The sequence below is a fragment of the Aedes albopictus genome, chromosome 3, assembly GCF_035046485.1.
Source record: "Aedes albopictus strain Foshan chromosome 3, AalbF5, whole genome shotgun sequence".
In the NCBI taxonomy this organism is placed as follows: Eukaryota; Metazoa; Arthropoda; class Insecta; order Diptera; family Culicidae; genus Aedes; species Aedes albopictus.
In genome coordinates this window covers 109,510,266-109,536,784 of record NC_085138.1, presented here as the reverse complement: position 1 = coordinate 109,536,784, position 26,519 = coordinate 109,510,266, and the positions used below count along the sequence as shown (strand labels likewise).

General features: G+C 37.0%; 1 protein-coding gene and 1 long non-coding RNA gene across 2 annotated transcripts in view; one reads left to right on the top strand and one right to left on the bottom strand.

Moving 5' to 3' along the window:
- LOC115267280 (zinc finger TRAF-type-containing protein 1 homolog) overlaps positions 1-22,265 on the bottom strand; it is a gene marked incomplete at its 5' end in the record, with an annotated part of 51,147 nt that extends 28,882 nt beyond the window's left edge. Inside the window, 1 exon segment of the mRNA XM_029874192.2 lies at positions 21,706-22,265. Within this exon segment, the coding sequence (XP_029730052.1) occupies positions 21,706-22,215 (510 nt within the window).
- On the top strand, positions 188-7,215 carry LOC134291754 (uncharacterized). The gene is made up of 2 exons (XR_009999271.1): positions 188-987; positions 6,535-7,215. It is a non-coding gene; the product is annotated as an uncharacterized LOC134291754 (long non-coding RNA).
- Positions 22,266-26,519: the final 4,254 nt, after the last annotated feature.

Below are 26,519 nucleotides of genomic sequence, written 5' to 3'. Positions count from 1 at the left end.
AGTTTAAACGCACACATTGAGCGCACCCCGAGCAGAGGAAAATAGCAAATTGATAACAACAGAATCACATAGCCTGTTTTTAAATCATAATTTGTTATTGTTAACTTATCAAAATATATCTTTTCAATAACATGTTTTGTTGGGCAATCTTATTTTGTTATATTCAAATTTTTGGGATATACCCGCATAGACAAATACACTTTGTCAAATACTAAAAAAAATAAGTTTCCTCCATCTGGTAGTGTTAATATAACACAAGCACTTGCTGTTTTTTTGAACAATGAGAGGCCTGAAAATGTCTACTACAAAATATGATTTGACTCATGCATACCAATTTGTGACAATATGTGTTTGTGTCCAGATTTTGTCGAATTATAACGTATAGCAAATCGCGAGAAATCGTTGCAATATACGAGCACCTTTTCTCAAATAGTGCATGCTTACATTTGAGCAACACGCAATTTACTATAAGTTACTATCTTTTAACAAATTGGGATAATGTTGCAGCCATTATTATTTATCATACACGCTTGAAAAAGTGAACCAGCCAGTTTGTGCAAGTGTCACAAAATGATCGCAAATTATTTTGTTCTTTTTTGTTACTTAACTGTATAATACTAATTAAACAATTTAATCTAAATCATGAATTTGCGTTATTTCGCAATTTTGTTCGAGGTGCGTCAAACTTTTTTTAAGACTTTGTGATAACTTTTTGCAACCAAGTGTGTCAATTTTTTAGAGAGTGTTTGCCGTCTTAGCGGCCTGCCTGCAAAAAGCTGTAACAAAAAATGTAACGGGTTCGGTGTTTGTGGTGGTCCGTGATGCTTTTGTGTACTTTGTGCGTTGTTAATCCACGAAATGTGTGGCTATCTCGTTGTTCCGTCCTCTGTTCCGGCGAACCACGATACGGCGAGACGACCATCGACAGGAGCAAGCAGCAGCTAGAAAATGAATCGAAATCCATCGCTGCTGCCTATTTTGAAGAAGGTAATGGTAAGTTTCCAGTTCCCAAGTAGAGCGCTCAAGTAAAATTCCTCCTTTTTCCGTAAGTAATTTTGACATTTGTTTAACCGACAGCATTTTTACGAAACGATGCTGTAAGAATAGGGCACTGCATACGGCGGTTGCTAGATAAATTGTTCGTTGTTCGTGTGGCGTTTCGTGGCCTTGTTGTTTACGATTTGGACTTAGAGAAATTTCGTTCGTTTCCTCAGGAAGTGTGATTGAAATTAAAATTTAATTTTTGCGCGCGTATGGGGAAAATCCAGATTGTGAGATTTCAACGGAGTTCCAAAGGAAATACTAATGAGAGACATTGCACTGGGATTCTAAAGGAACTTTTAATGGTATTACAGCGAGAACTATGGTTGGATACTAATTATAAATTCTGCAATATTGGAGTTCGGACTACGGTGGGAGGAATTCTGCTGGGACTCTGACGGTTACCTTGTGGAGTTTTAGACGAAATACGAGGTAGGACAAAGCATCACGGGGAATTTAATGAAGATCCACGAAAGATTCTTTGTGATGAATCTTTTGGCATTCCGTACGAAGGTTTTTCTTTGGGGTTTCGCAGAAAGTCCTCTTGAAATTCTTCCAGATGTTCCACCGAAAAATCCACCAGAAGTTCGCAGGGGATTCTCATAAAATGTCTCTGAGATTTTCATTAGAAGTTCTACAAAAAATCCCTCCGTGAGTTCCTTCTAATTCAGGATTTATTTATTTATTTTGTTTTTTTTTGGGATCTTCTAGGAGTTCCTTCAGGGTTTTCTCCAGAGGTGTTTTCTAAGATTCTACCAGGAGTTTTTTCGAACTATTCTACAATAATTTCATCCGGGATTTCTTTAGTATTTTTTATCCGGGGTTCACTCAGATATTTATTCGGAGATTCCCGCAGGAATTCCTTCCGGGATCATTTCATGAGTTCCTTCAAGGATTTCTACAGAAATTCATTCTTAGATTCGTCCTGGAGTTCTTTCAGTGATTCTTCCAGGAGTTCTTTCTAAGATACAACTTTTTGAGATTCCTCTAGGTTTTATCTGGACGTTTCTTATGTGAATCCTCAAAGAATTCCTTTTGTAATGTCTATAGCTTCTTCCGGGATTCCTCCAGGAACTCCTTCTAGGTTTCCTCTAGGAGTAAATTTATGGGTTCCTCTCATAGTTTCTTCTGGTATTTCTCCAGGATTTTCTTCTAAGATTACACCAGGGGTGGCATCAGAAATTTTACCCGGGATATCTTCCGGGAATTTTTCAAAAGTTCTTTCCGGAATTTCTTCAGAACTTCCAGACTCCTGGAAAATAAGTCAAGGTTTTTCCAGGAGTTCCTTCTAAGATTTGTCCAATAATTCATCCAGGATATCCTTCCGGGATTCCTCCAAGAACTTCTACTGGGATTCCTTGCAGATTACATATTCTGGAAATTTCTTAAATTTTGCTCATAGAAATACTCCAGAAGTTTTTTTTATTCTTTATGGAAGTACTCCAAGACTTGCTCTTGAGTTCCTTATAAAATTCCTTCAACAGCTTCTTAAGGAATATCTCCAGCAGTTTTGCAGGGAATATCTACACGAGCGATTTTAGAGATTCTTTCAATAGTTTCTTCCCAGATAAAAATCTGAAGACATTCCAAAAGGTTCTGGAGAAATCCTAAAAAAAAGTCGTGAAGGAATCCCTGAAAGAACTTCTAGAATAATTTCATAGGAATCTTCTGGAGGAATCTCTAGAGAATTCCATGAAGGAATTTCTAGAGAATTCCATGAAGGAATCTCTGAACGAATCCCGTATGGAGTTACAGGAGTAATCCTTGAGAGAACTCCTGGAAGTTCTGAACAAACCCTAAACAAATTGCTGGAAGAATCTCTGAGGGAACTCTCTTTGGTATCCCAGAAAGAACTCCTGGAGCAATCCTGAATTAATTTCTAGAGAGATATAGGAAGCAGAAATTCTGAGGGAATCTCAGAGCAATTCTCGTAGGGATCTCGGAACGAATTCCTGGAGTTCAGAAAGATTTCCTAATAAAATGGTAAATGACTAATTTTTTTTTACCAGGAATAGTGTATTACGTCAAGCTAATACCATACAAATTTAATCAAAATCGGTTAAATATTGGTGGAGATATCGTTGAAACAAGAATTTTGCCATTTGAGAAGTTTGAGCAAACGAATGTTTTAAAAAATATCACTTCTTCACTGTTATAGCTCTAGATCCATAAATACTGAACCGATTTCAATCTGTTCTGTATGTAAAGTATAGATGTAGAAATATTGTGTAAAATTTCATTCAATTTGATCTAGCCGTAATAAAGTTATAGCCGTATATGTGGCACAAAGTCACAATAAGCAAAAATGTTTTTTTTTGTATCGTGACATTCAAACAGTTATAACTTGAAAAGTTTTCAAGCAATTTGGCTAAGAACAGTTTTTATAATGGATTTACAGTTTCAAATGTTAATAAAAATCGGAAGTCATGACAGCTGTACAAACAAAATAGTACACACGGAATAAAATGATTAAAAAGTACTAGTAGGCATATTTTAGCCTTGAAGCGATTTGAGTTTTGAATACTAGGAAAACGTATTGAACCGATTTTGAGATTTTTTTTACCAGTTTATTGATACTCTGCTAAGAACTTCGAGTCAAATTTTCAGACGTCTTGACGAGTTACATCAAAATTATAGCCTACACAATTTTTAAAACGGGTGAAAAAATTGGCTAAAATCTTATTTTATGATATTATAAGGATATGCGGTATGGGATTTTTTCAAAGCGAAACGAAACGAAACGATATATGAAATTTCTGATGCAATGCGGAACGAAACGAAACGAAATTCAAAAATGTTTCGTGAGATCGATACGAAATCCGAATTCACTCGGTATTTTTCGAAACGAAACGAAATTTTCGAAAAAGTTCCGCGGAATTTTGCACTTATATATGAAATTGATCAGGAAATGGATGCTGCGTGTTTGCTTTTTTTTTTCTAGCGGTGGCTTGGCGGTGTTTCCGTTTAGTCTCATCTTCAAGACTTCATTTGCTACAGCTTAATTAGGTTTGTTGCTGGGGCTGCCGTTTTTCTACCGTTTCTCACATCAAACCCGACATTGGATTTGTGTTCGGTAAGCTAAACTGCTAAAATAATAACATACACATGAAAAATAGAACTACTCACAAATTCGGTGATCTAATTAGGAAACATCTCCTCACAAAACCAACAATTGAATTCCTATTAGCATGCATCTTATGCAGAATGAATGACTAGAGGTGTTCAAATATAATTTGAAATGTCTAAACATTTCAGATAAGTACCCAACTTTGCGTGACAAAGGTGGAGGACCATTTGGGCTCTGGACCGATTCTGACCACTTTGAGCTGTAAGTCAGCCAATATTGTAGCAATTTACTTGGAGTTTTGCACATCTCACTGCGTAAAAAAATCAAGTCATTTGGTTCAAAATTAACTGAGTTAGAACGCAAAGTGCCCAAATGATCTCAGATATTTTTTTTTTAATTTTTAGCAACACATATTGAAAATTTCAAAATTTACACCAATAACCGAATAAGATTACTCCAATGCGTTGCATCATTGTGATGATGCTATAAGATGCTCGAACTACAAATAAGCCACAATCTTCAAACCTCCACTAGATCCACTGCCTGGCTCAATGCAATCCCAAACGAAAAAAAAAAATCCAGAATTATCCCCTGAAGAAGACTATAATACGAGTCGAAACGTTGGGAAATAGGGAATCGCGCCACTTGGGTGGTGGCTTCTATATTCGTCTGTTTTCCACTATAACTCAGTCAAACTTGAACCGATTGACACAACTTTTGGAATGTGGTGAGATAGGTATAGTATCTACCCGTGTACAACATTTCAAGTCAATCGGTTCAAAATTGACTGAGTTATAGTGGAAAACAGACGAATATAGAAGCCACCGCCCAAGTGGCGCGATACCCTATCTAAAACATTCATTTAACTCCCTAAGACTGCAGTGCCAGAATTAGTAGCTCTGTGAGATGACCTAATATCGATTGTTTATCAGAAACATGAACCATATGATGTGGAAACATCAACTACTAGATGTTTACCAATCAAGCTAGAGAAAGCTTGAAATCTACAACTTTAAAATAAATGATAGATGATTGAATTTATCAGAAAATACAATACAGAAACTTCAACGAGATTTCTTATTAACGAAAGAAATAAGAGCTTAACCGTGAATAGCGTTTCGTCATAGACAGGCCCGGATCAAGGATTGCCCAAGGCCCGAGTAGATGCGAAGGTCCCTTAGTGATGAGCATACCAAAATTTCTCTGTTTTCAAACAGTATTTGAGCAATATGAAACATAAAGTGGATGTATAATAACCAAAAAAGGTCTTTGTAGGGGGGCCTAAAATGTGGGGGCCCGGAGCCCGAATAGCCACCCCTGGCCACCCCCCTCCACCCGTACATTCAGCCCTGGTCATGCAGATGTAATGGTAAATCCCTTTCAAGAGTTCTACTAAAAATTTAAACTATTTCAAAAAGGGCATTTACACAATGAACTTGTTTTCGAAATTTATTAGACATTTCGCGGAATTCCGTTTAATTTCGTCAAAATCTATTTTTTGAAGGCGAAATTTTTAGAATTTGACGAATCGAAACGAAATACAAAATCATAAATTTCGCCTGGTTGAATTCCGTGGAATTCCGCGGAATTTCGTTTCGAGGTGTATTTGGCGAAACTTTTCGGTATACCGCATACCCTTTATATTAACAATATCTGCGCCAATACCAAACTGAATTTGCTGCGATTGTTATGGTATTAGCTACACGTTATATATTATTCCTGTTCAAAAAAATATTTGATTTTGTGAACGCAATGAAAAGCTATACATTATTTTCTGTGTCCAAATTTCATCGAATATAGTCTTTATTTCCCTGGTTCTAGTGCACCATAGAACATTCAACAAACGAAATGAAATGATTATGATGCAACAGTTTTTAGAATCATTGTTTCCTCATCAGCTAAACTCAAATGCTATTTCCTTTTTTCAACTGTCGAACTATTTATAAACAATTCAGTTTTGGGGTGTCTTTATAATTTTTTAAACTACGTAACGGAAAATTATTCAACCTCAAGAAATTAAATCTTGTGTTCTGATGCAGCCATGCTGAGGGACGACGGAGTACACATTATAGAGCGACACGGCTAAATACTTATGCACACTGTGAACGCGCAGGCGCGAAAGAAGAAACACAAAGAAAGAGAAATATGTTCCTTTTACTCACGGAATAATACATCGACATATTATTCCGTACGGAAAATCAACAACATGACTGACAGCATCGCACGACAGTGCCATCTGTTGGCAAATAGCTTTCTGGCTGCGAATTACTTATCAACTGCGAACGCTTAAGTAATTTTGATTGCAAAAGTTTTACGTGAGCATTACTTGTCCTATCCTTTTACACAGTACTTATCAAGTGGAAACTAGCCATAAGTGATAAATATATCTTCCCGGATGATGACCTAAGGATTCTCTTGAATTTCAGTTTTTGATCATCTCCCCGAAGAAGATCCAAACGGAACGGTCGATTCGGGAACAATTTCTGGCTTCGGAAACCAACCAGAACTAAATCTTCAGCCCTGAGTAGAGAAGTGAGCGCCACGAAAAAATCAGCACCGAGGAGATGTTGCTGAATCACTTTGATGTCTGCCATCGGTTCTCGGACTCGGAAGCGAACCGGTCGAGCCCGGTGCCGATTGTTCGAATAGCAACGATTGGACCATGACGACGACACGGGAAAGGATGTGCCAATAACCCAGGCTGCGTGAAAGATTCATGTAATCTTGCCTACCCAAAGAAAGGAAGTTTCCGGGACAAAATTATTGAATATTTTTAATTCATAACGGATATTGAATATGTACTTGTTGCGTCTGATAATCAATAATATTTTTCAAGTGGATTGATTATTTTTTCCCTCAAGAAACAATAAAACAGGTAATTACACAAAAAAAAATCATTTTAGTTTTTACAAGCTCAGGTTGACTATAGTTTCCAACCCGATGGTTCACTTGTTTTAATTCAAATGATACTTTTTCGTACGTAATTACTTGTTTTATTGTTTCTTATTGAATTCATTGATCATTTCTTCACTCTAGGTAGAAACATAAAAGAGCAATACAATATAGGGTAAAAATACCATAACGCACAATAAACCAACACTACTGCATGCGTTGTTTGCTTTTATTTTAGCGGAAAATGAATTATATGTACACAATTTAGCATATTGTTTTGCGAAAATTTTGTTCGAGAAAAATGCTGATTTTTTATTGTAACCTAACTTAACCGCCTATTCATCATATTGTTAAATAGCCCATTACAATTTACCAAGTGGTATACTACAATATGCTAACAGTACCATTTGAAGTGATGATGGGTATCATGTCGTATTGTTCAGGAATAGTCGCAAGTGGTTTTGGACAACATGTGAGATAGTACGCTTTTTGTTCACAACTATGCGGGTATCCACAAGATAACATTTCAATAATATATTTTGTTGTAGAACATGTTTAGTTATTATTCTGCTATAGAGAATGTACAAATATGTGATGAAGAATAACTCAACAGTAACAAGTTTACAAATTTCCTGTTATTAAGTTGTAATTGATCTAACAAAACATGTTATTGAATTTTTCTTCTAGGAACATTTTTTTGTTATGATATTTGTTATTTTGCCGCTTATGACAGACAAGTTTATAACATTATATGTTATGCTAATAACATAAAAATTACTGATTCCATTATACAGTTATTAGGCCAAAATAACATATTTTATTATGCTGTTGATATTTTCTTCTGCTCGGGACCACGCAGTTCGCCCTGGCTACGGCAAACGCTCTCACTTCGCCCGTTATGCATCGTTGCTCAGGAAGATTGATTCTCTCGCAACCCGCCTGAAGCATACTCAGCAAGTGCTATCGCTGCAAAGCTGCGAAGGGTGGAACCCACAACATGCTTGTCATTCCAGGCGTGACATCCCAACTAACAATCACTCATTTTACAAGCACTTTTACGACGAATTGATTCAGCATGATGCTGAAAAACATTTGGATAATTTTCAGACACAACCTTTGTTCGGGGTTTGTTCAAACAAATTTGGAGAAACTATAAAGCATAGTGTTGTGTACCAACTGAACTGTTTGTTGTTAAATCGTTTTACAACTATATAGTAAAGCTGATATTCAGCTTTAGCAATAATGATCAAAAATAAAAAAAATGCAAATTTTTTCAATTTCCACGAGAGTTTATGATTGGAACTTAATGCTGTGAACTAATATTGTGAAATAATAACTACACATAAATTTACCTAAATCCAGATTCGAACTCGAAACCCGTCGATTGCCAGCCGCATGTCTTCCTATCTGCGCTATCCTAGAGATGATGAATTGCAGCGCTCAAATCAAAACATAAACTTCCCGTGGTTTATTAATGGTCAGACTTCGACTCCTGTTCAGCAGTGGTGAATTAGCACAACATTATGGTTAACGACTGAAGAACAGATTAATTCAGCTGTTGTTCAGGAAAAACCACGTATTTTTCATCATGTACTCTGAGTCGAAGTATGATGAAACGAAAGCACTTATTTGACGAGTGAAAAACACATTATACAGATACATGCGCTAATTTTTACATGAACTTAACAAGAAGCACAAAAAAGTCTTGTTAAATTATGTTGTAAAGGAATTATTGCGAGTCGAATAAAAATCTTATTGAAAGCTTGAAAAACGTTTGAAATTATGATTGTAAATACCAATACGAAAAGTTGAACATTGGCTACTTTTTCAATTGCAATAGCATTTGTACAGTAATGTGTACAGCATAATTTTAGTTCAGCTATAATTACTATTATAAAGCAACAATTCAGCATGCATGCTTGTTTGCGGCTGGCGATTGTTAGTTGGGATGCTAGCTGGTTCGTATCACCTTGCGAAGGGTGACTCCAGAAAGCGGTTCAAGTGATTGTCTCGTGATGGTCGCGATTATTCGCAAGACTGCTTGGGACAGACCAAAAGTTAATTTTTGTTGCGCTGTGTTATGGATGAGTTTCAGAATGACGGAATTGGCGAAATTCCTGAATCAGTTATTACTACTTGCGAAACGATTTGTTTTGCTAAAACTATGATTTCCGATCGGAGCACCCGTTGAGGGAGGCACAGTTATTAAAGGGTTTCTTGGTAGAATTTTTAGATTTTTTTTTTTTTGAAAATACTTGACAAAATTGTTGAAGCTTTTGAAATTCTTAGACTAAGAAAATTTTGCTGAAATATCCATCCAATCCTGATTTCCAAGAGTGTGGTGTGACCAGAAACTCTTATCATAAATGATCCAATGAATTTATACTTTTCTAAGTATCTCTTGCTTAATGTTCAGAACATTCCATAAATATTGTCATAAAGAATAAAATTTAGTGGTGATTCAATCAAAAAATTTCATTAGTATTATTCCATTTGTATCTTAACAAAAAAAAAAGTTTCTGCAGGGAGTAATCCATGAATTTCTTAACAAGTTTCTTAAAATTGTCTTGCTGTTCTCTCAAATGATCTTTTGGAATTTCAGTATTTCTACCATAATGTTAATTATAATTTTTTTCAAACTTTTCGTCAAACTGCTGCTTTTTTCTCGTAAAATAGTAGACACCCTGATTGATAAGCAGTCAAAGAATTATTGATCCAAAACCTTTTATTTCAATTAAAAGACAACTAGCCTATTTGCAACATGTTTAAACTTTTGATTCATGTAGAATTAGTTATACAAAGTCATGGATTAATAATAAAAAATAAATTTATTAATTGATCAATTGATTTTCCCTTAAAAATCCTGGCTTTTTATGAGTGGAAGTCATCAAAGCTATATGTTTTGTATTGGCGCGGATTCGATGACCTCGGCGCGGATTTCACATGGCTTGGCGCGAATTTTGCGGTTTTCAAATCGACATTTTTGTAACAGCCCTGCGAATGCCGTTGCATATCTCGTTCAATCTTGTTAGTCAACCGCAACCGATACTACTTTGGTTTTAGTTGAAAGATCAGACAACATTCTCTTCAAGAAGGTATTATTTTTGCAAGTTACTGAAGCCAAGATAACCCTTTCGTGACAAACCAGCACGATTGTGCTGTTGAGCGGTAACAGTATTGCATATTTTTTTCATCTGTTTAGACTTCGTTTTTTGTGTCGTAAAATGTTTCAATAATTCAGCCATTACTTATACTTGTATGACTGCAAACAAATTTTTGTTTACGTTGCCTGTGAGATTTACCACAAGGTAAAAAAATGTGGTCAAAAACCGTAAAACATGTCGCATATTTATTTCCGATTTATCTAGGTAGTCAAAGCAAGAAATCGAAAAATAAAGAGTAGTTCTTTCAAATGAGGAAAAATAAATACTGTTTTGTTGGGAAATCAAAGAGTTCTGGAAAGCCAAAGTTCAGCCATTTATATAGGGTATCGCGCCACTTGGGCGGTGGCTTCTATATTCGTCTGTTTTCCACTATAACTCAGTCAATTTTGAACCAATTGACTTGAAATGTTGTACACGAGTAGATAGTATACCTATCTCACCGCATCCCAAAAATTGTATCAAATGGTTCAAATTTGACTGAGTTTTAGCGGAAAACAGGCGAATATAGAAGCCACCGACCAAGTGGCGCGATTCCCTATAGGGATTTTACTGTTTGAACTCCGTCCCGAAAGGGATAAACAAATGCAGCATGGTTTCATGCTTCTTTTGTCAAATTTGTGCTTTTAAAGTTTGTATGCAAAATTTAAATGGGATATCTTGATGTTCCTTGAATGCAAGAGTGAATACGGATTACGATCAAACGATCAATTCTGACTATATGTCAATGGTTGCTTCTCTGTGATTGATCTGAACTGGTACCAATTACACTGAAATTCTACTGAACAAGGGGCTGGGACATTCCGCTTATTCGCAAGAGTGCATTTTTAGCAGCTCATGCATTTTTTATCAATAACGGCGCCGGCCTAGACCTTATAGTCATCTGGGAACGGAAAGGAATGTTAGAGTGTACTGGTAGTTGCTACTAGAGACCGAGATCACCTCTGCGTCCCCATAACCCGCACGGACGTAGACGTATTTGTAGACGGAAAGGATGGGAGATCTGGGAGTCACCGTTGGGTCGGTGATGCGATCCATGGGTAGGGGTTATTTATAGTGTTCGTAAGGTGATAGATTGTGTGGTGAATATGAAAAGGTCAAGTGGCACAGTTTGCTTTAGATGCATAATTTACAAGCAAGAGTGAATATGGATTATTGTATTCATGACTTGTTTGATAATCGGAAACAGACAGAAGAGAAAAAACGATACGGTGATTTCAATAACTTTAATTTAAGTCCTTTTTTCTTGGAAGAACGATTTCTTAGAAAAAGCATTTTACCCCAATCTTCTCTCTACCGTCTACCCCCGTTCGTTTGAACGACACTTCATGCAAACCAACGAGGTTCATTTTTAATTTGAACGTCTAGCAACTCTGTTAGCATCGAAAAACACACCACTGGCAACCTGATTTGGTGTTTTGTTTTGGTTCTGCGTTCCGTTTCACACCGTTCCATTAGCAGAATGACTTTTGAACCATTTTTAGTTTGAACGATGTGCAGATTAGAGGGGGTCAAACTAAAAAGTGTTCAGATTAGATGAGGTCAAACCAACGGGGGTAGACGGTACCACTTGCAGTGATCAAAACATCAAGGGGCAAAGTTCTCTCTCGCTCTCAACTCAACCTATCTTTTTGTTGACTCTGTGCGGGTTGTTCCGCCGCCGCCGATGCGAAGCATACACCTATGCAGCACAGCCGAGATAGTCCACGGTCAAAGCCTCTGACTGAATGTGAATCGTCGTCTGTCTATTCGAAATGCACCATCGTCGTCAGTCAACAACGTGATTGCGTTGCATTTTTCGTAATAAAAATTCACTTCCAGCAAACTATTTGTATATGTGGGTACCTTTTTTATTCCGCAACAATTAATGGGTTCTCGCAAAGTATGAAAACGATTGACCAACAAAGCAAAAGCGAAACGTGACAATTCGAAGTGAAGGAGACTCAATTTTGTTCGGATCAGCTGAGTGGGAGAACGATGATGAAGGCGACGATGGTCGTAGTGGATGACGTAGTCATTTCCGCTGAGGGTTAACAGCTTTTTCAAGCATTTTATAATTGAAAATGATGCAATTTTGGTTTGGTATTCTGAATACGTTGCTAAGAGTATTTGGTAAAAAAAAAAGATTATAACATTTCTAACGATTAGTTTTATTACAACTTTAAAACAGTTATAAAACAGTTGTTTATCGTAACAGAAACAAAACTGTTTATAAAACGTTGTACGTGAGTCTTCCAATTGCTATAAAGCATAACATTATATGCTTTCTAAAGATAAAATTATAAACATAATATGTTATAATAATATATTATATGGCTTTCATGATTCTTATGGAGAATTGTACATATGAACGTCTAGCAACCGTTGATTGGGTTTCCACATACGACATACAGGAGATTCCTTCTAAAAACTTCTACGATTTCGAACCACAAGACAGACCAGGGGGAGGACATCCAAAATTCAAAATGGTGGACGACTATTACTACTCTTTTACATGAAGTAGGTATGTAACAAGCAAACAACTTCGGGTGGATTCCGTTTGTCACCCAGCCAGGGATCGACCTGCTAGCGTCGCGTGTTTGTGTGCGAGTTTGTTTTTATTTTGTTTACGTTGTTCTCCCTCTGCTTCTGCTCTGCTCTTGTCGTCCATGCTATGGCTGGGGGACAACAGAGCGGTATTTATATGCGGAACGCGAGTATCTGCGCAGTGTATTATTTTGATTTCGTCGTTCCGAAGCCAGGGATTTCTCTTTTTTCTACTTCGCTCGCACAGCATATGTATAGTAGGGCATTATCGACCTGTGCTACGTCGTTTGTTTTGTTATTGCTACTGAGCTGGGAGTTCAAAAATGGGGATCTTTTTGTCTCTACACTAGTGGCCCCGGCCATGACACGCGGCTGTTTCTGACGAGGACAGTATCATTGAAAAATTTAAATTTAGCCCATTAGAATTCCCACTACGCACCCGATCGACGTTCTCTAGAGGTATAGCTCTCGCACGATTCAGAACAAACTGGAAGTGGAACCCGCTCAACGGCGATCAACGAGCTGCAGCAAATTCCAAGGCCAGATTTGTACATAGATAGAAGTGCGCACGTTAGATCTAGAGGAGGTGATAGTCCACCAGCAAGCAGCAAGTAGCGCTCGGAAGGGCCTCGTGTCGGTCGGAAGGGCAAGCTCATACACGTGGCACTTGTCGTCGTCGTCGTGCGATAGAAAGGGTAGAATCTAGAATTGCATAAGACCTCCTACAACATCTGGGGGCAAGCACGAAAACGGTCGAAAAAGGTATCGTACAGTTCCTACTGAAAATTCAATAACCCAGAGAGGAGAGGTTTCTTTTTTCTATGCAAAATACGCATACACGGACAGGTTGAAGTGCTCTGTGCAACTCTTGCACAGTTGATGAGAGTGAACATATATGGTGGCCAAAAAATTACATACCATAAGTCACAAACCCCAAATTTGTGCCTAAATTCTAAGATTTTGGAACAATTTTCAGTTTTTCTACTAAAGGTCCCAGTACACAGGGTACGAATCGAAGTGTGCCGCGGTAGCGAGCAGGCGTGAAAACTTGTGCTGCTGTCAATTTTTAGATTCAAGTTTTAAATTTCAAGAGTTTGCAAAAAGTTTTCTTTTGGCAGCGCAATTCGTGCAGTTGTGATTAAATATCTTAAGTGAATGAAGAAGAAGTAGTTCCGAGCAGTAAAACGAGTGTAATTTGTGGTGATTCACTGTAGGGAGACGAAAAATAGGGACTATAATGCATCACAGAAACGAGGCATCGACGTATTGAAGTGGAAAAGGAGCATTTTCAGGCATCCGGTGAGTCTGTTCCGATTGAGGAATGCTAAATATTGACACCATTGTTTTTACAGACTGTTTAAGGTTTTAGTTTTATTGCGCATTGCGCGGTCAAAATTGCGACGATGAAGTGCGGAATTGCAAATATGAAAGTGTGATTTAGCGTTGGATCGTTCCTGTGTCTTCACTGCACACCGTGACCGAGATTCCGTACTTCTGTCTCAATTGAAATGAACTATACAAATATTTTTAATAACGTGGTCTATGATCGTGTTTAGTTTGGTTTTGCAGCCCTTGATCGTTTATTTCGTTTTTGTCTTGTAGAGTGTACTCGTATTTTCATGCTCGTTGAACTCTTTCCTTCTCACGACTTTCCATGACTATTTCTTTGCATAGAAAACATTTTCGAAAAGAAAAAAGTGCCTTAACAAATACTTTTGCTAGTCTTAATTTTTCTAAATCAACGAACAAAGATTTATTGTGAATCAATATTTTTTTTACATTTTAGTTCTACTCTTGAAACAAGTAGTTGGCATTTATGTTTACCCAATTAGGTAATAATAATATTCTAAAAACAATTGCATCATATACTGCCGTGAATCGCATATCAGTCCCATCTTTGCTGGATTTCCTATGCAAATGGGACAGATATGCGATTCACGGTAGTATACATCTAATTTAACCTGTTTTGAGTTCGACGAAAAACGTTGATGCTTAATAATATAAACAAAACATAATATACCAATTCTGGGGGGATCATTTGGTACTGTAATGTTAATTTTAATGTTATACTTTGTGATAATTTTGAAATATGCTGTAATAACGGGGGGGGGGGGGGATTAGTATTTTTTTTTCGTTTCAGAGAGCGAGTAAAGGCGCTTAAGCCTAGGCATAAGGGCCAGGGCATCAGGGGTAAATACCTGTGTCCCATCCCAGGATTTCAAGGACCAAGGAGTGACAATAACCTGCTTAGCAACTTCACTCCCACCGTTTATATTTCTTATTCATGCTTCGTATACGGAACGGTTGGTACGAGATGTCCCCGTTCTTTGATTTCAATAACAATAACAACACTGCACAGTAGGCCTGGCCGCTTTAATGTTTGTAATACATCTCAGATGTGCTGCAAGGATTAATAATGACAAGAAAAATAATGGAATTAGTCGATTCCACCATTTTCCAGGATTCTTTCAATGAATGGCTGTGTATGTGTAGACTAGACTAAAGGTCCCAGTACACAGGGTACCAATGCTCAAACATCTTGTTTGACTCGATCGAGTTTTTATTAGTGTCAAAAAGATGTTGCTTCTTGAGCTCTTTCCTTGTCAAATATTTGACCCTGTGTACTTCAGGCCTAAGTTTGTATCTTATTTTGTATGTTAAGATGTTAAAAACCGTATCAAAAAAAAAATAGATTGTAAATATTCTTCAGAGGTGAAGGGTGTGGTCTCCATTTAGCAGTGATTAAGGCTATGGATCGCCAATCCGAAGACGGCTGGTTCGATTCCCGTTTCAGTCGGGAACATTTCCTCGACTCCCTGGGCAAAGTGTATCATTGTGCTTGCCTCGTAATATACAAACTCATGCAATGGTAGGCAAAAATAGCCCTTCAATCAGAAACTGTGAAAGTGCTCAATGAACACTAAGTTGAAGAGAGGCAAGCCAAGTTCCAGTGGGAACGTAGAGCCATATAGAAGAAGAAGTTTCCTCTAGGATAAAGGGTGTCCACGATGAAATTGGCACACACAAAATGTTGTATAATTTTTGATTGCGTTCGCTAAAATAGCTAATTTTTTGACCATGAATAGGATAGGGTAATGATCGAATATTCCTAATTATCTAATCCTAATTACTTGATTGACAAAGGCTGATTAGACGAACTTTGCGAATTTAATGCGCTAGAATGAGAAACGTTTTTGTTTACATATGCAAGTTTCCCCAGCACCATTTTCTCAAGCCGCGACAATCGCACGGATGACGAGATTAACAAAACATAATTTCAAGGCAAATAAAGATATTTCCGGTGAGGAAATGATTGCTGCTCGTACAGGACATTCTTAGAGAATGATTCTAAAAACTTTTGTCATCTCTTCTTTAAATCTGTGAAAGTTATGATAATACGGTCCAGGGGGTCCAAAATATATGGGGGTCCAAATTATATTGGTTACCCTATTATGTGTAGTTAATACCATAAGATTTTCATTAAAATCGGTTGAGTATTGGCGGAGATATCGTTGAAACAAGGGAATTGCCACTTGAGAATCTTGTGCAAACAAACATTTTGGAAAATATCACTTTTTTGCCGTTTCAACTCTGGCGCCAAAAATACTGAACCGATTTCAATGAAAATTTTTATGTACATAAAGTATGTATGTAGAAGTAATTTGTCAAAATTTCATTCAATTTGATCATACCGTTAAAAAGTTATATGGTATAACTTTTTAACGGTATGATCAAATTGAATGAAATTTTGACACTACACACTTAATTTGGAATACCGTGTTCGGTAAATTTTTGACAAAAATAGAACAGCTGAATACAAGGGGAATGACATATCCTTTTCTAACCGGAATATCCGCATTTATCCGTTTCTAACCGTCGCTAACCGTTGCTAAGCGAGCTGCTAAGTGAGCAGCGGTTAGACACGGTTAGCGACGGTTAGAAACGGATAAATGCGGATATTCCGGTTAGAAAAGGATATGTCATTCCCCTTGGCTGAATACGGCTATACTGCATTGTTTACCTTTTGCACCAGGTTTTGATAGTTGGTGTACTGAGCCTCAGTAAAATCGATTACCGAAGCTACCGAAATAGTTCTGTTGTTCTATTTTCGTCAAAAAAAATGCTGAACAGGCAATTCAGGATTAAGTGTGTATGTCACAATAAGCAAATGTTGTTTTTGGTATAGAGGAACTCAAACTGCTCTTAGTTTGAAAGTATTCAACAAAAATGGCTGAAATTTTCACTGTAAACAGTTTAACCCTTTATAAGGCAGTGGCAACTATATTGCCACCTTATATACATATTTTTTTCCGTTCGTTTGGATTTTTTTTACAACTTCTGTTTTAACTGATGGACACATTAAGCCTTTGTGAGCACTCATGATTTTTTGAGCCATAACAAATATGAATGGGCTTTTTAAGAACAAAATGTCTCTCCAAAAACTTCCATTTTTGAGTTTTTGAAAGGTTTATAAGCTCGAACTTCTGTTGTGGTGAGCGAATTAAAAATAGAATGATGGGGAATGAAAGGCCTATGTTCCTTTTACTAGTAGACAAAATTTCAACTTGATTGCTTCATTACTTTTAGAAACTCAGCCTTTTGAAAAATGTACTATAATAAATGGGCATGTACTAAAATTGCCATATCGTCCAAAATAATTTGCCAATCGAGTTCAAATCCACACAAATAACTCATGAATATTAGGGCAATAACCTGTCATAAATCAGCATGATTGATAAACGTATCACAAAATAACAACATTTTAAACTTTGTTGACAAAAAGTTGAAATTTAGACCATTTTTTTCATACAAAATCGACCATTGATTTTTTTTAAAAATAAAAACGTTTTTGTTCATTACACCACATGTACTTTATATTCCAATGTAGAACGAGTGGATTCCGTGCCTGAATCTCTCGGCCTTATAAGGGGTTAATACAACAATTTTACACTGTCAAAGTTTTATAAAAATCGGGACAGTGTTACCAGTTCTACAGTCAAAATAGTGCACGCGGAACTAAAAATAGTCAAAAAGTTCCTAAAATTTACTAGAAAAAGTACTGAAGCGATTTCGATCAAATTTTTACCACTTAATTGATACTATGTTAAGAATATCGAGTGAAATTTTCAAACGTTTTGATGAGGTAACAAAAAAGTTATAGCCTAAGCAATTTTTTGAAATGGATGCCCAAATTTTCTAAAATCTAATTTTATGATATCGACAATATCTGCGCCAATACTCAACTGATTTGAAATAAAATTTTATGGTATTGGCTACACATAATACAGGGTAATTTTCCAATTGTTGCACGGCTAAAAACTCGCCTATTGTTGCACACCCCAAGTTATTCTTATTAGCCGTGCAACAATTGGAAAATTACCCTACTATTCATTGTCAAAAAAATAGCTATTTTGGCGAACGCAATCAAAAATTCTACAATATTTTCTGTGTGCCAATTTCATCGTGGACACCCTTTACCTTTATGAAATCCCAAGGAATCAGATCCTTAGAACTGCTTTTAAGTTTTTCCAAGGGTTTTCTTTTCTGAGAATGTTTCTGGTATTCCTCTAGGGGGGCATCCATTAAGTACGTCACGCCCATATTGGGAAGGGGGGGGGGGTCAGGAAAGTGTGACAAGTAATGCATTAGATATACGAAAAACCCATACAAAGGGGGGAGGGGGTCTAAAATTCTCAAATTTTGCGTGACGTACTAAATGGATGCCCCCTAGCTTGTCTAGTATCATTATGCTTTGATAGAAGTTTTCAAAGAATGATTTTTTAGTTTTCTCCAGGAGCTTCTTCTGAAATTTCTTCAGGAATTCTTTCTGAGATTAACTCAGATCTCTTTTCAAATTTATTTTGGAATTTTAACGGGGATTTCGCCACCAGGTATCAGAAGTTATTAAGGAAATTATTGTGGGTTTTAGCTAAGAGATCCTCTTGAAATTCCACTAAGAATTGCTTATCAGATTTACCAAGATTTTTCCTCTGAAACACTTCTAGGAATTCCTTTGATGTTTCCTTCCGAATTGGCTACGGCAATTCTTCCAAGAATATTTTCTGAAATCCGATTACAAGTTCCATCTCATACTCTTCCAGAAGGTCCTTCTCGGGTTTTCCCCAAAATACCTTCCTGGGATTCCTCCAACAGTTTTTTTTAGTTCAGGAGTTCCGGAGTTCCTTCTGGGATTCCTTAGAGCGTTCTTCCAGAAAATCCTTCTGATACTCGTCCACAAATTTCTGTGGGAGTTCCTTCTGGAATTCCAGCAGCAGTTTTTGGTACTTGTGCACTGCCGTTCTACGCAACATTGTCCCATGTACATAGGGAACTTCAATCTTGAACACTTCCAAGTGCATTTGCTGAATCATCTCTATAATCGACTATAGAATTTCTCCAGGGTTGCTTACTGCTGTTTCTCCAAGAGTATATTAGTCCTGCAGGAGTTTATTCTGGGAAGCCTCCAGTAGTTGCTTCTTGGAATCCTCCAACAGCTTCTTCTAGGAATCTTCTAGCAGCTCCTGCTGGGAATTCTCCGGAAATTCTTTCTGGAAATCGCCAGGCGTTTCTTCGGTTTTTCCGGCATGCTTTTTTCTAGGCATGTTACAAGGATTTCTTCTGAGAATTCTTCAAAAGTTCATGCTAAAAATCCTCCAGGAGTACCTCGAAGAGTACTTTCTGCACATTCTTCGGTAGTTTCTTCTAAATTCTTCTTTTGGCAGCCCTCTTGATGTTCCTTACGGAAATCTTCTAGAATTTATTTCTAGGAATCCTCCAGTTCGTTCTGAATATTCTCCCATAAGTTAGGAATCCCACTTCCTTCGAATTTCTTGTTAGGAGAAATCCCAAGATCGAATTCTTGATCCCAGTATTTCTGTTATATGTCATCTTGAATTGTTACTTCCAGTTCATTCTTGCAAAAATTGCCTCAATATTAGTATTGAGCTTTGTTAAGTAAAGAGTACTCGAGGGGAAACTTGTGATAAAACATTCAGTGTTGACAAATACGAAATAACATAACATGTGAAGGATTTCCTTAAACAATCAGTGACGAAATGCATTAGAGGAATCCATCTCTAGAGGAATGAAGAAATCTATGAAGGGATTCCCCCAAGAATCTGTTGAGCTCATACATTTGGCACGAGTATTTTACCCATTTTGCTTAAACTCATTCTATACACGTAATCTAGTATGCCGAAATGTCAGCATTTTCTCTTCGCCGCACAGCCGAGTGATCGGCAAACAACAGCATTACCAAGATCTCAGCAATTTTGGTAATTCATAACTGAAATTCGGCAACTGTTCCGCTGAGAATCAAGTAACAAACGTTATTTTTACTGAGATATCGCTGTGCGCCAAAACCAACGAATATTTCAAGCCTAACTTTACCAAACACCGTATGTAACATATGCATATGCAAACAAAAGAGCGATTTTAACATGAGGCGCTGAATTTCGTTGAGGACTACTTGCATCACTCACCTTTGGGGATGATTTGTGAAAAATACTCGGACTTTTCACGTTTCCGAAATGTTCAATGTATGAGTTGCTATGAGAACAGCGAATTTCCCCTTCGATTTTTTTTCCTTTCGTCGATTTTGTTAGATACGGTGTTTGGTAAAGTTAGGCTTGATTGTTTTAGTGTGTACAAGCTAAATATCATGACAAACTTGTACGTAGCGTATTGTATATGTGTCATATGTCCTTTAATTATCATGCAACGCATCAAATCAAACCTGAATCAAATAAATTCTGCGTGGGAGGGTTAGTATCATCTAATCATACTAAACAATCGGATTTTTCTTGAATATATGATAACCGTTTTCAGTTTTTCACAGCCATTTGTACAATAATTTTCTATTTTATGTGTTTACAATCTATTTTTGATACAATTATCGTATAAACTGTTTTAAAATCTGTGATCCTATATATTTAGGAGGATATTATGCAAAATATACCATATGCATATGTATAAGTTTAGTCATAACAGAAACACTGAAATTTCAATATTGTAAGTGCAAAACAATGTGTGAAATATCGTTCTCTAGATTGTTAGAGAATCTTGTTTGAAAGCTTGTTTATAAACATACAAGATTATTTGAGCACACCAATTAGTAATTAGTGTTTTTCAATAAATTTGAGCTAATACACACCCAAAATGCCGTGAATCGCAAGTCAGTCCCATATGTAAAAAGTGGGCATTGAGAAAATGAACTCTGAAGTTTTTAAATTCGATTTCTATGCGAACTTTCAAAAAATTGCCAGAAATTTAATACTTCTGCGATCATCATGAAATTTTCACAAATTGTTCCAAACGTGAAAACGTAACTGCGAAAAATATAAAACTGGTTAAAACAGTGTTCGATTTTGTACTGCAGGGTACACTTACAATCTAACACTACAATCATACTACAGGGTACACTACAATCTGACTTGATGTTGTTTTTCTTTACTGAACAAACTATATATTTTTATTCACACAGCTGAAAGATCATCCGAAGAAAGATCGAAAACTGCCATTAACTCAATTTTGCCCAAAATGCAGATGGGACTGACTTGCGATTCACGGCAGTAAAATTTTTGAAAAAAAGTAGTTAAATTTTGCAAAATATATAATTTTCTCTCTCAAATTTCTTCGATTTCTTTCATAACTATTTCTACGTGTTTACGTCAGTACCAAAAACAAATAAAAGAAAACAAAATTTTGACCAACAACAGTTCTCTTCAGACCATTGTGCATTGCCCATCACATCCCGAGAATACGAATGAGAAAACAAAAGAAAAGTGTTACGACGACCCAAATATTCTACTCGACCGTCGCAACCTAGGACCGACGAACTGGGAGGGATCGTGTAAGTAGTAAGCACCAGGAAAGAGAAACAATCCCCATTGAGATACTTCACAACACAAGTCGCTTGTGCAAGGCCTCAATTTAATACACTATGAAAAAATACGAAGGGGGGGGCAGCTGTTGTTGTAGCGTGCCCCCGCGGAAGGCAACAAGGATCGATAAATTTACCTGGTACATTGCGGTCCTTGGCAGATCCAGACAGACGGCACAGCACAGGATGCCGCCGAGGCGAGCTTCCAACTTTTCGATCATTTTGGTCTCGGGTTTATCGATTTTCTTTCGCTTGGTCTCAGGCTCGTCCTCATCCGAGTGCTCGGATGGGCGTGTGGCCTTCGGAGATCCCCCCACTGGCTGCTGCTGTTGGCTATTGGCACCGCTGTTGCTATTGTTGTTGCCCAGGCTAAGGTTCAGCTCTTGGTTGCTGGTCATGATTTGCTCGGACAAATTCAGCCCACCGCCGTGCGCTGGCTGGGTGGCCACGGAAATCAATAATGTCGAGGGCTGTCCACCGGAAGTGGACGACGAGGATGAGGATGCGACCACCGAGGCGGTCGAGGAAGAAGGAATGGACGAAGGCCCGGGCGACGAGCTCGGCTGCAAATCGGCCGACATAAGACCACCCAAATTCATCAAGTGACTCGAACTCGGAGCTGGCGCCTCTACTAAACTATCTGCCATTTTTGATTCACACTCTTTGATACTTCAAAATTCACTAAGAACAAGCACCAACAAAAGTCACTATCAAATAAAAAGGTCTCTTCCACTTGCACGGATTCAATAAAAATTCAAAATGTCAGCCACCTTCCTCACTCAGAACAGAACTGCACTGTCGGTTCTCTATTTTCCAACGATTACTTCGATTCTAGATAGGCTCAACCTAACGTGAGAACAAAGAACAGCTTCTTCACTTTAAAATTCTGCACCCCAAAAACCAAATTTTCATGCACTTTTCTTCCACTGAATTTGTCACTGATTCTAAAAAGGATCCACTCGGAAATTCCTCACAATTTTCTTTCCGTTTTTCCACCAACTCGAGCTGGGCCCCACTGAGGCTCGAACTGCTGATCAACCCTTCACACACCAAAGCAAACAAAAGCAAACTATGATAATATTCCCTTTAAAAGGAACCTCAGAGAGCTGCTCTCCACAAAATTAAACACTTTGAGCAGCAGGAGCGAACCACAAAACACGTCTTGATCCTCACAGTGACAATTTGTAACTACGCAATGCGCCTAGCTGCTAGCTATAATATTGTGTTTTATGTGTTGTGTTATATAATGCACAGACACACGAATTTCAATATGATTTTTCTTTGTTCTCCTCGTCCCGTCGCGCGATTCCTTTGCGAGCGCGCGAGAGAGGAACGAGTTTTCCTCCATCATCATCATCGTCATCCCCGCAAACGCGATTTCCCGTCCGGGGAGAGAGCTTTGTTTATTTACCTCGCTGCCCACTACTCTCGTAGCAATCTTGTTCTTCCGATCTGAGCCGAGCCAGCTCAGCCTACTAGGGGAGAGAGCGGTAACACGTGCCCCTCGATTTTAACGACGATACGCACATGTAAAAGCTTAAAAATGTCCAAAGACAACTGTTGTCGACATACAACAGTTCACCATGTTTTATTCCACGATAAAGTATTCTTAAAGAAAATTTTTCAGGGGCTCCATTGGAAACTCCTCTTAGATTTACATTCAAAAACCATCCAGGAAATTCCAAAGAAATTCAGTCAGAAATTCTTTCACAAAATCTTCTAGACAGTCCTTTTTACTTTAGAATGTCCTCCAAAACTTCTTAAAGAAAGTTGTTGAAGCGGGAAGAGTGATTCAATCACATCACTAATTTCTCGTAGCAGATCTAAAGCCGTTATTTGGTTGTTGATCAGCTCAAACTGAAACCAATTTTATTTCATATTAATTCTTTCCTTAAACTATAATATAAATGCACTTACAAATCTTACCATCCGTCGTTCGCGCGCCAACAAAAGTCTTGCCCGGACAGCTTCCAAAAATGTTGCATGGATTTCAAAATACTTCAAGAATTCCTTTCAAAAAATCTTGCATATTGTTCCAGAAATTCATCTACTAGGTAATTTCTTAAGATTTTTTTTTTCCATAGAGATTCCTCCAAAAAATTTTTAAAGCATTGGTTTAGAAAACCTTCCATGAACTTTCTCAAAAATACTCCATGGATTTTTTTTTAGAAAATGATTCACGGATAAATTAAGAAACAGTAATACAGAACTCCTTCAAATTTTTTTTCAAAAGCTTTCTTAAGATTTTTTTTCTAGAGGAATGCTTTAGAAATTCTACAAGTGATTATTAAAAAACTTCCCAAGATTTATTCACATTCCTTTAAATATTCCTTTTAGACATTTCTCTTCCAGAAATTTCGCCTAGGATTTCTTCAGAAATATTTCTACAGAATTTTTCCGAGATTCTTATAAGGATTCTTATGGAAAGGCTGGAAGACATTCTTGCAGATATTCATGCAGAAATTTACACAGATATTTCATCAGAAATTCCGCCAGATATTCCTCTATGTATTTTCTCAGAAATTCCTCCAATTTCTCTATGAATTCCTGGAAGAATTCATTAAACAAATTGTTTAGGATTTTATTAGGAGATTTCTCCAGGATTTCTTTTTTACAAAAATACCCCATGGCATGGTTTCCCAAACTGTGGCCGGCCTTCATTCAGGGGGTCGCGAGGGACAGTAAAGTATTTTACTGTAACAGACAAAAAATGAGGGAATTTCTATGGGGGGTCGCGAAAACTACGTCTGCTGGCAAAAGGGGGTCGCGCGACCTGAAAGTTTGGGAACCTATGCCCCATGGGGTTTTCTTAGGTATTCAGCCAGCGATTTCCAAGTGTTTCTTCAGGCATTCTTTCTGAAATTTCTTCAGAAAATTCATTTATGGATTCTTCAGGATGGCAACACAAAATGAAAATTGAAATTCCCGCATTTTTATTTTCCCGACTTTTCTATATACAGGGTTAATCGGGTAATTTTGGCCACCTTAAGCAGAAGTCGAATGAAGGAAACAACGTTGAACCTCTCGCACATCTTATGACCAGAACAGGCCTGGTAGCGAGTCACTTTTTAGTGATTTGGTCACTATTTTTGAGTCGGTCACTAAAAAGTCACTATTTGCATGAAAAAGTCACTAAAGTCACTTTTTTCAGTAAATTGGTCACTAAAGTAACTATTTTCGTTAATCTGACTACATTGAAAAACATTTTATGCAATTCAATATCATAATTTCAATTTTATATAACTCATTTCAGTATCATAATGGCCATTTTTTCCGAACTGGTTCATTATGCAACTGAAATGAGTTGCATAATGAAAAATAGTTGTATAATCTTCATAATGCAACTCATTTGAGTTGCATTATGAATATTATGCAACTCAAATGAGTTGCATTATGAAAAACATCATTGCATAAAATTTTGTATGGAACTCGTTGCAAAACTCGATTTTTTCAGCACTCTTCGTATTTATCCAACTCGGCAAGCCTCGTTGGATAAATGTACGACTCGTGCTGAAAAAATCAACTTTTTGCAACTAGTTACATAAATAACTATATTGTCAAAATTAATGGACAAACTTTCCTCAGAAACCTTATCCTTTAAAAAAAAATTTCGTCTGCGCCGCTTATTACACTATTATTGTTCTTGTATTTATTAACCTTCATCACGTTGGAAGCAGCTCGCTGACGTAGTTTACCTACGGTTTGGATCGAAAATTACCTAAAGGAGGGTTAATGCGAACTATTGCTACAGTTTTCTCGTATTCCGAAGAAGTAAATATGAATGTGTGGCTATGATCATAGATGAATTTCTGAAATATTATACTTTTTCAATAATAACATTGCAATGTTCCATAAGTATTTTCATTTCAGTTTAATTTTATCACCCTATATCTTCGCATTATTTCAAACTGTTAAGAATTAGATGTTTGGATGGAGTTCAGCGTATCGCAATACGATAACACATACCCAGCTTTAGCATCCTATTCAACATCATATGCGATTGTGTGTTGATTGGGCAGTGCCATGTATTACCTGTATCAGTTAATCTTGGATAAATCGGAAATTTACAGCTCAAGAGCTTTTATAGTAGGTAAATAAAAGATTCTTTTTTTTTCAGTAGCTTGCAGAATTATTTATGTTACAAAGGCGAGATGAATTTCTGATGAAAATATTGGAGGTAGTAGTGACATCATTAGATCATCATTTTTTTTACTGAAATCCGGAAAAGTTTATAATGTAGTTTATTAACTTCTGATGAAAATATTCATAATTCTTCAAATATTTTTTTTAATTAATCTTTCATTCATCTCTGGAGCTTTTCTTGGAATCTAATTTTATCAAAATGTCATCATGTTTCTTTCGCAAAATTTGCTCAACTTCTGTAATTATTTTCATAATATATAGATCAGTTTTTCAACTGCGTCTTCGAGAAATCGATTAAACAGTTTTTTTCAGTAATCCAGTTTCTGGGAAAGTTTTCCAGAAGTGGAAAGAATTAGATTTTGGGAATCTTGTACAAACAAAGAATTATGAAAACATATATTTCTTAGAAACAGAACAGGTTGCAATGAAACATTTTTGTAATATTATCTATGTATGTAGGAATATTGTATGAAAGTTTCATTTGATTTAGTCAAACCTTCAGAAAGTTGTGGTCGTATGTTTGTCTCGGGAACCTATATTTTTTGTATTTGTTCTTCGAGGAAAATGAAATTTTCGTACTGGTAGGCAATGACACAATATTTATTGTAAGAACGTGTGCGTTAGAATTCGTCCACAGTAAAATAAAGTTAACAACAGATTCACCCAGGTGTGCGCTTTAAATTGTGCCAATTACATGATATTTCGGTGTAAAATAAAATTCTTAGAAAATAACAGGGGTTTCGAAGTTTCGGACGCTCGGCTAGTATTCATCCAAGGATGTTTCCGATCACTTGGCAATCATTTGACT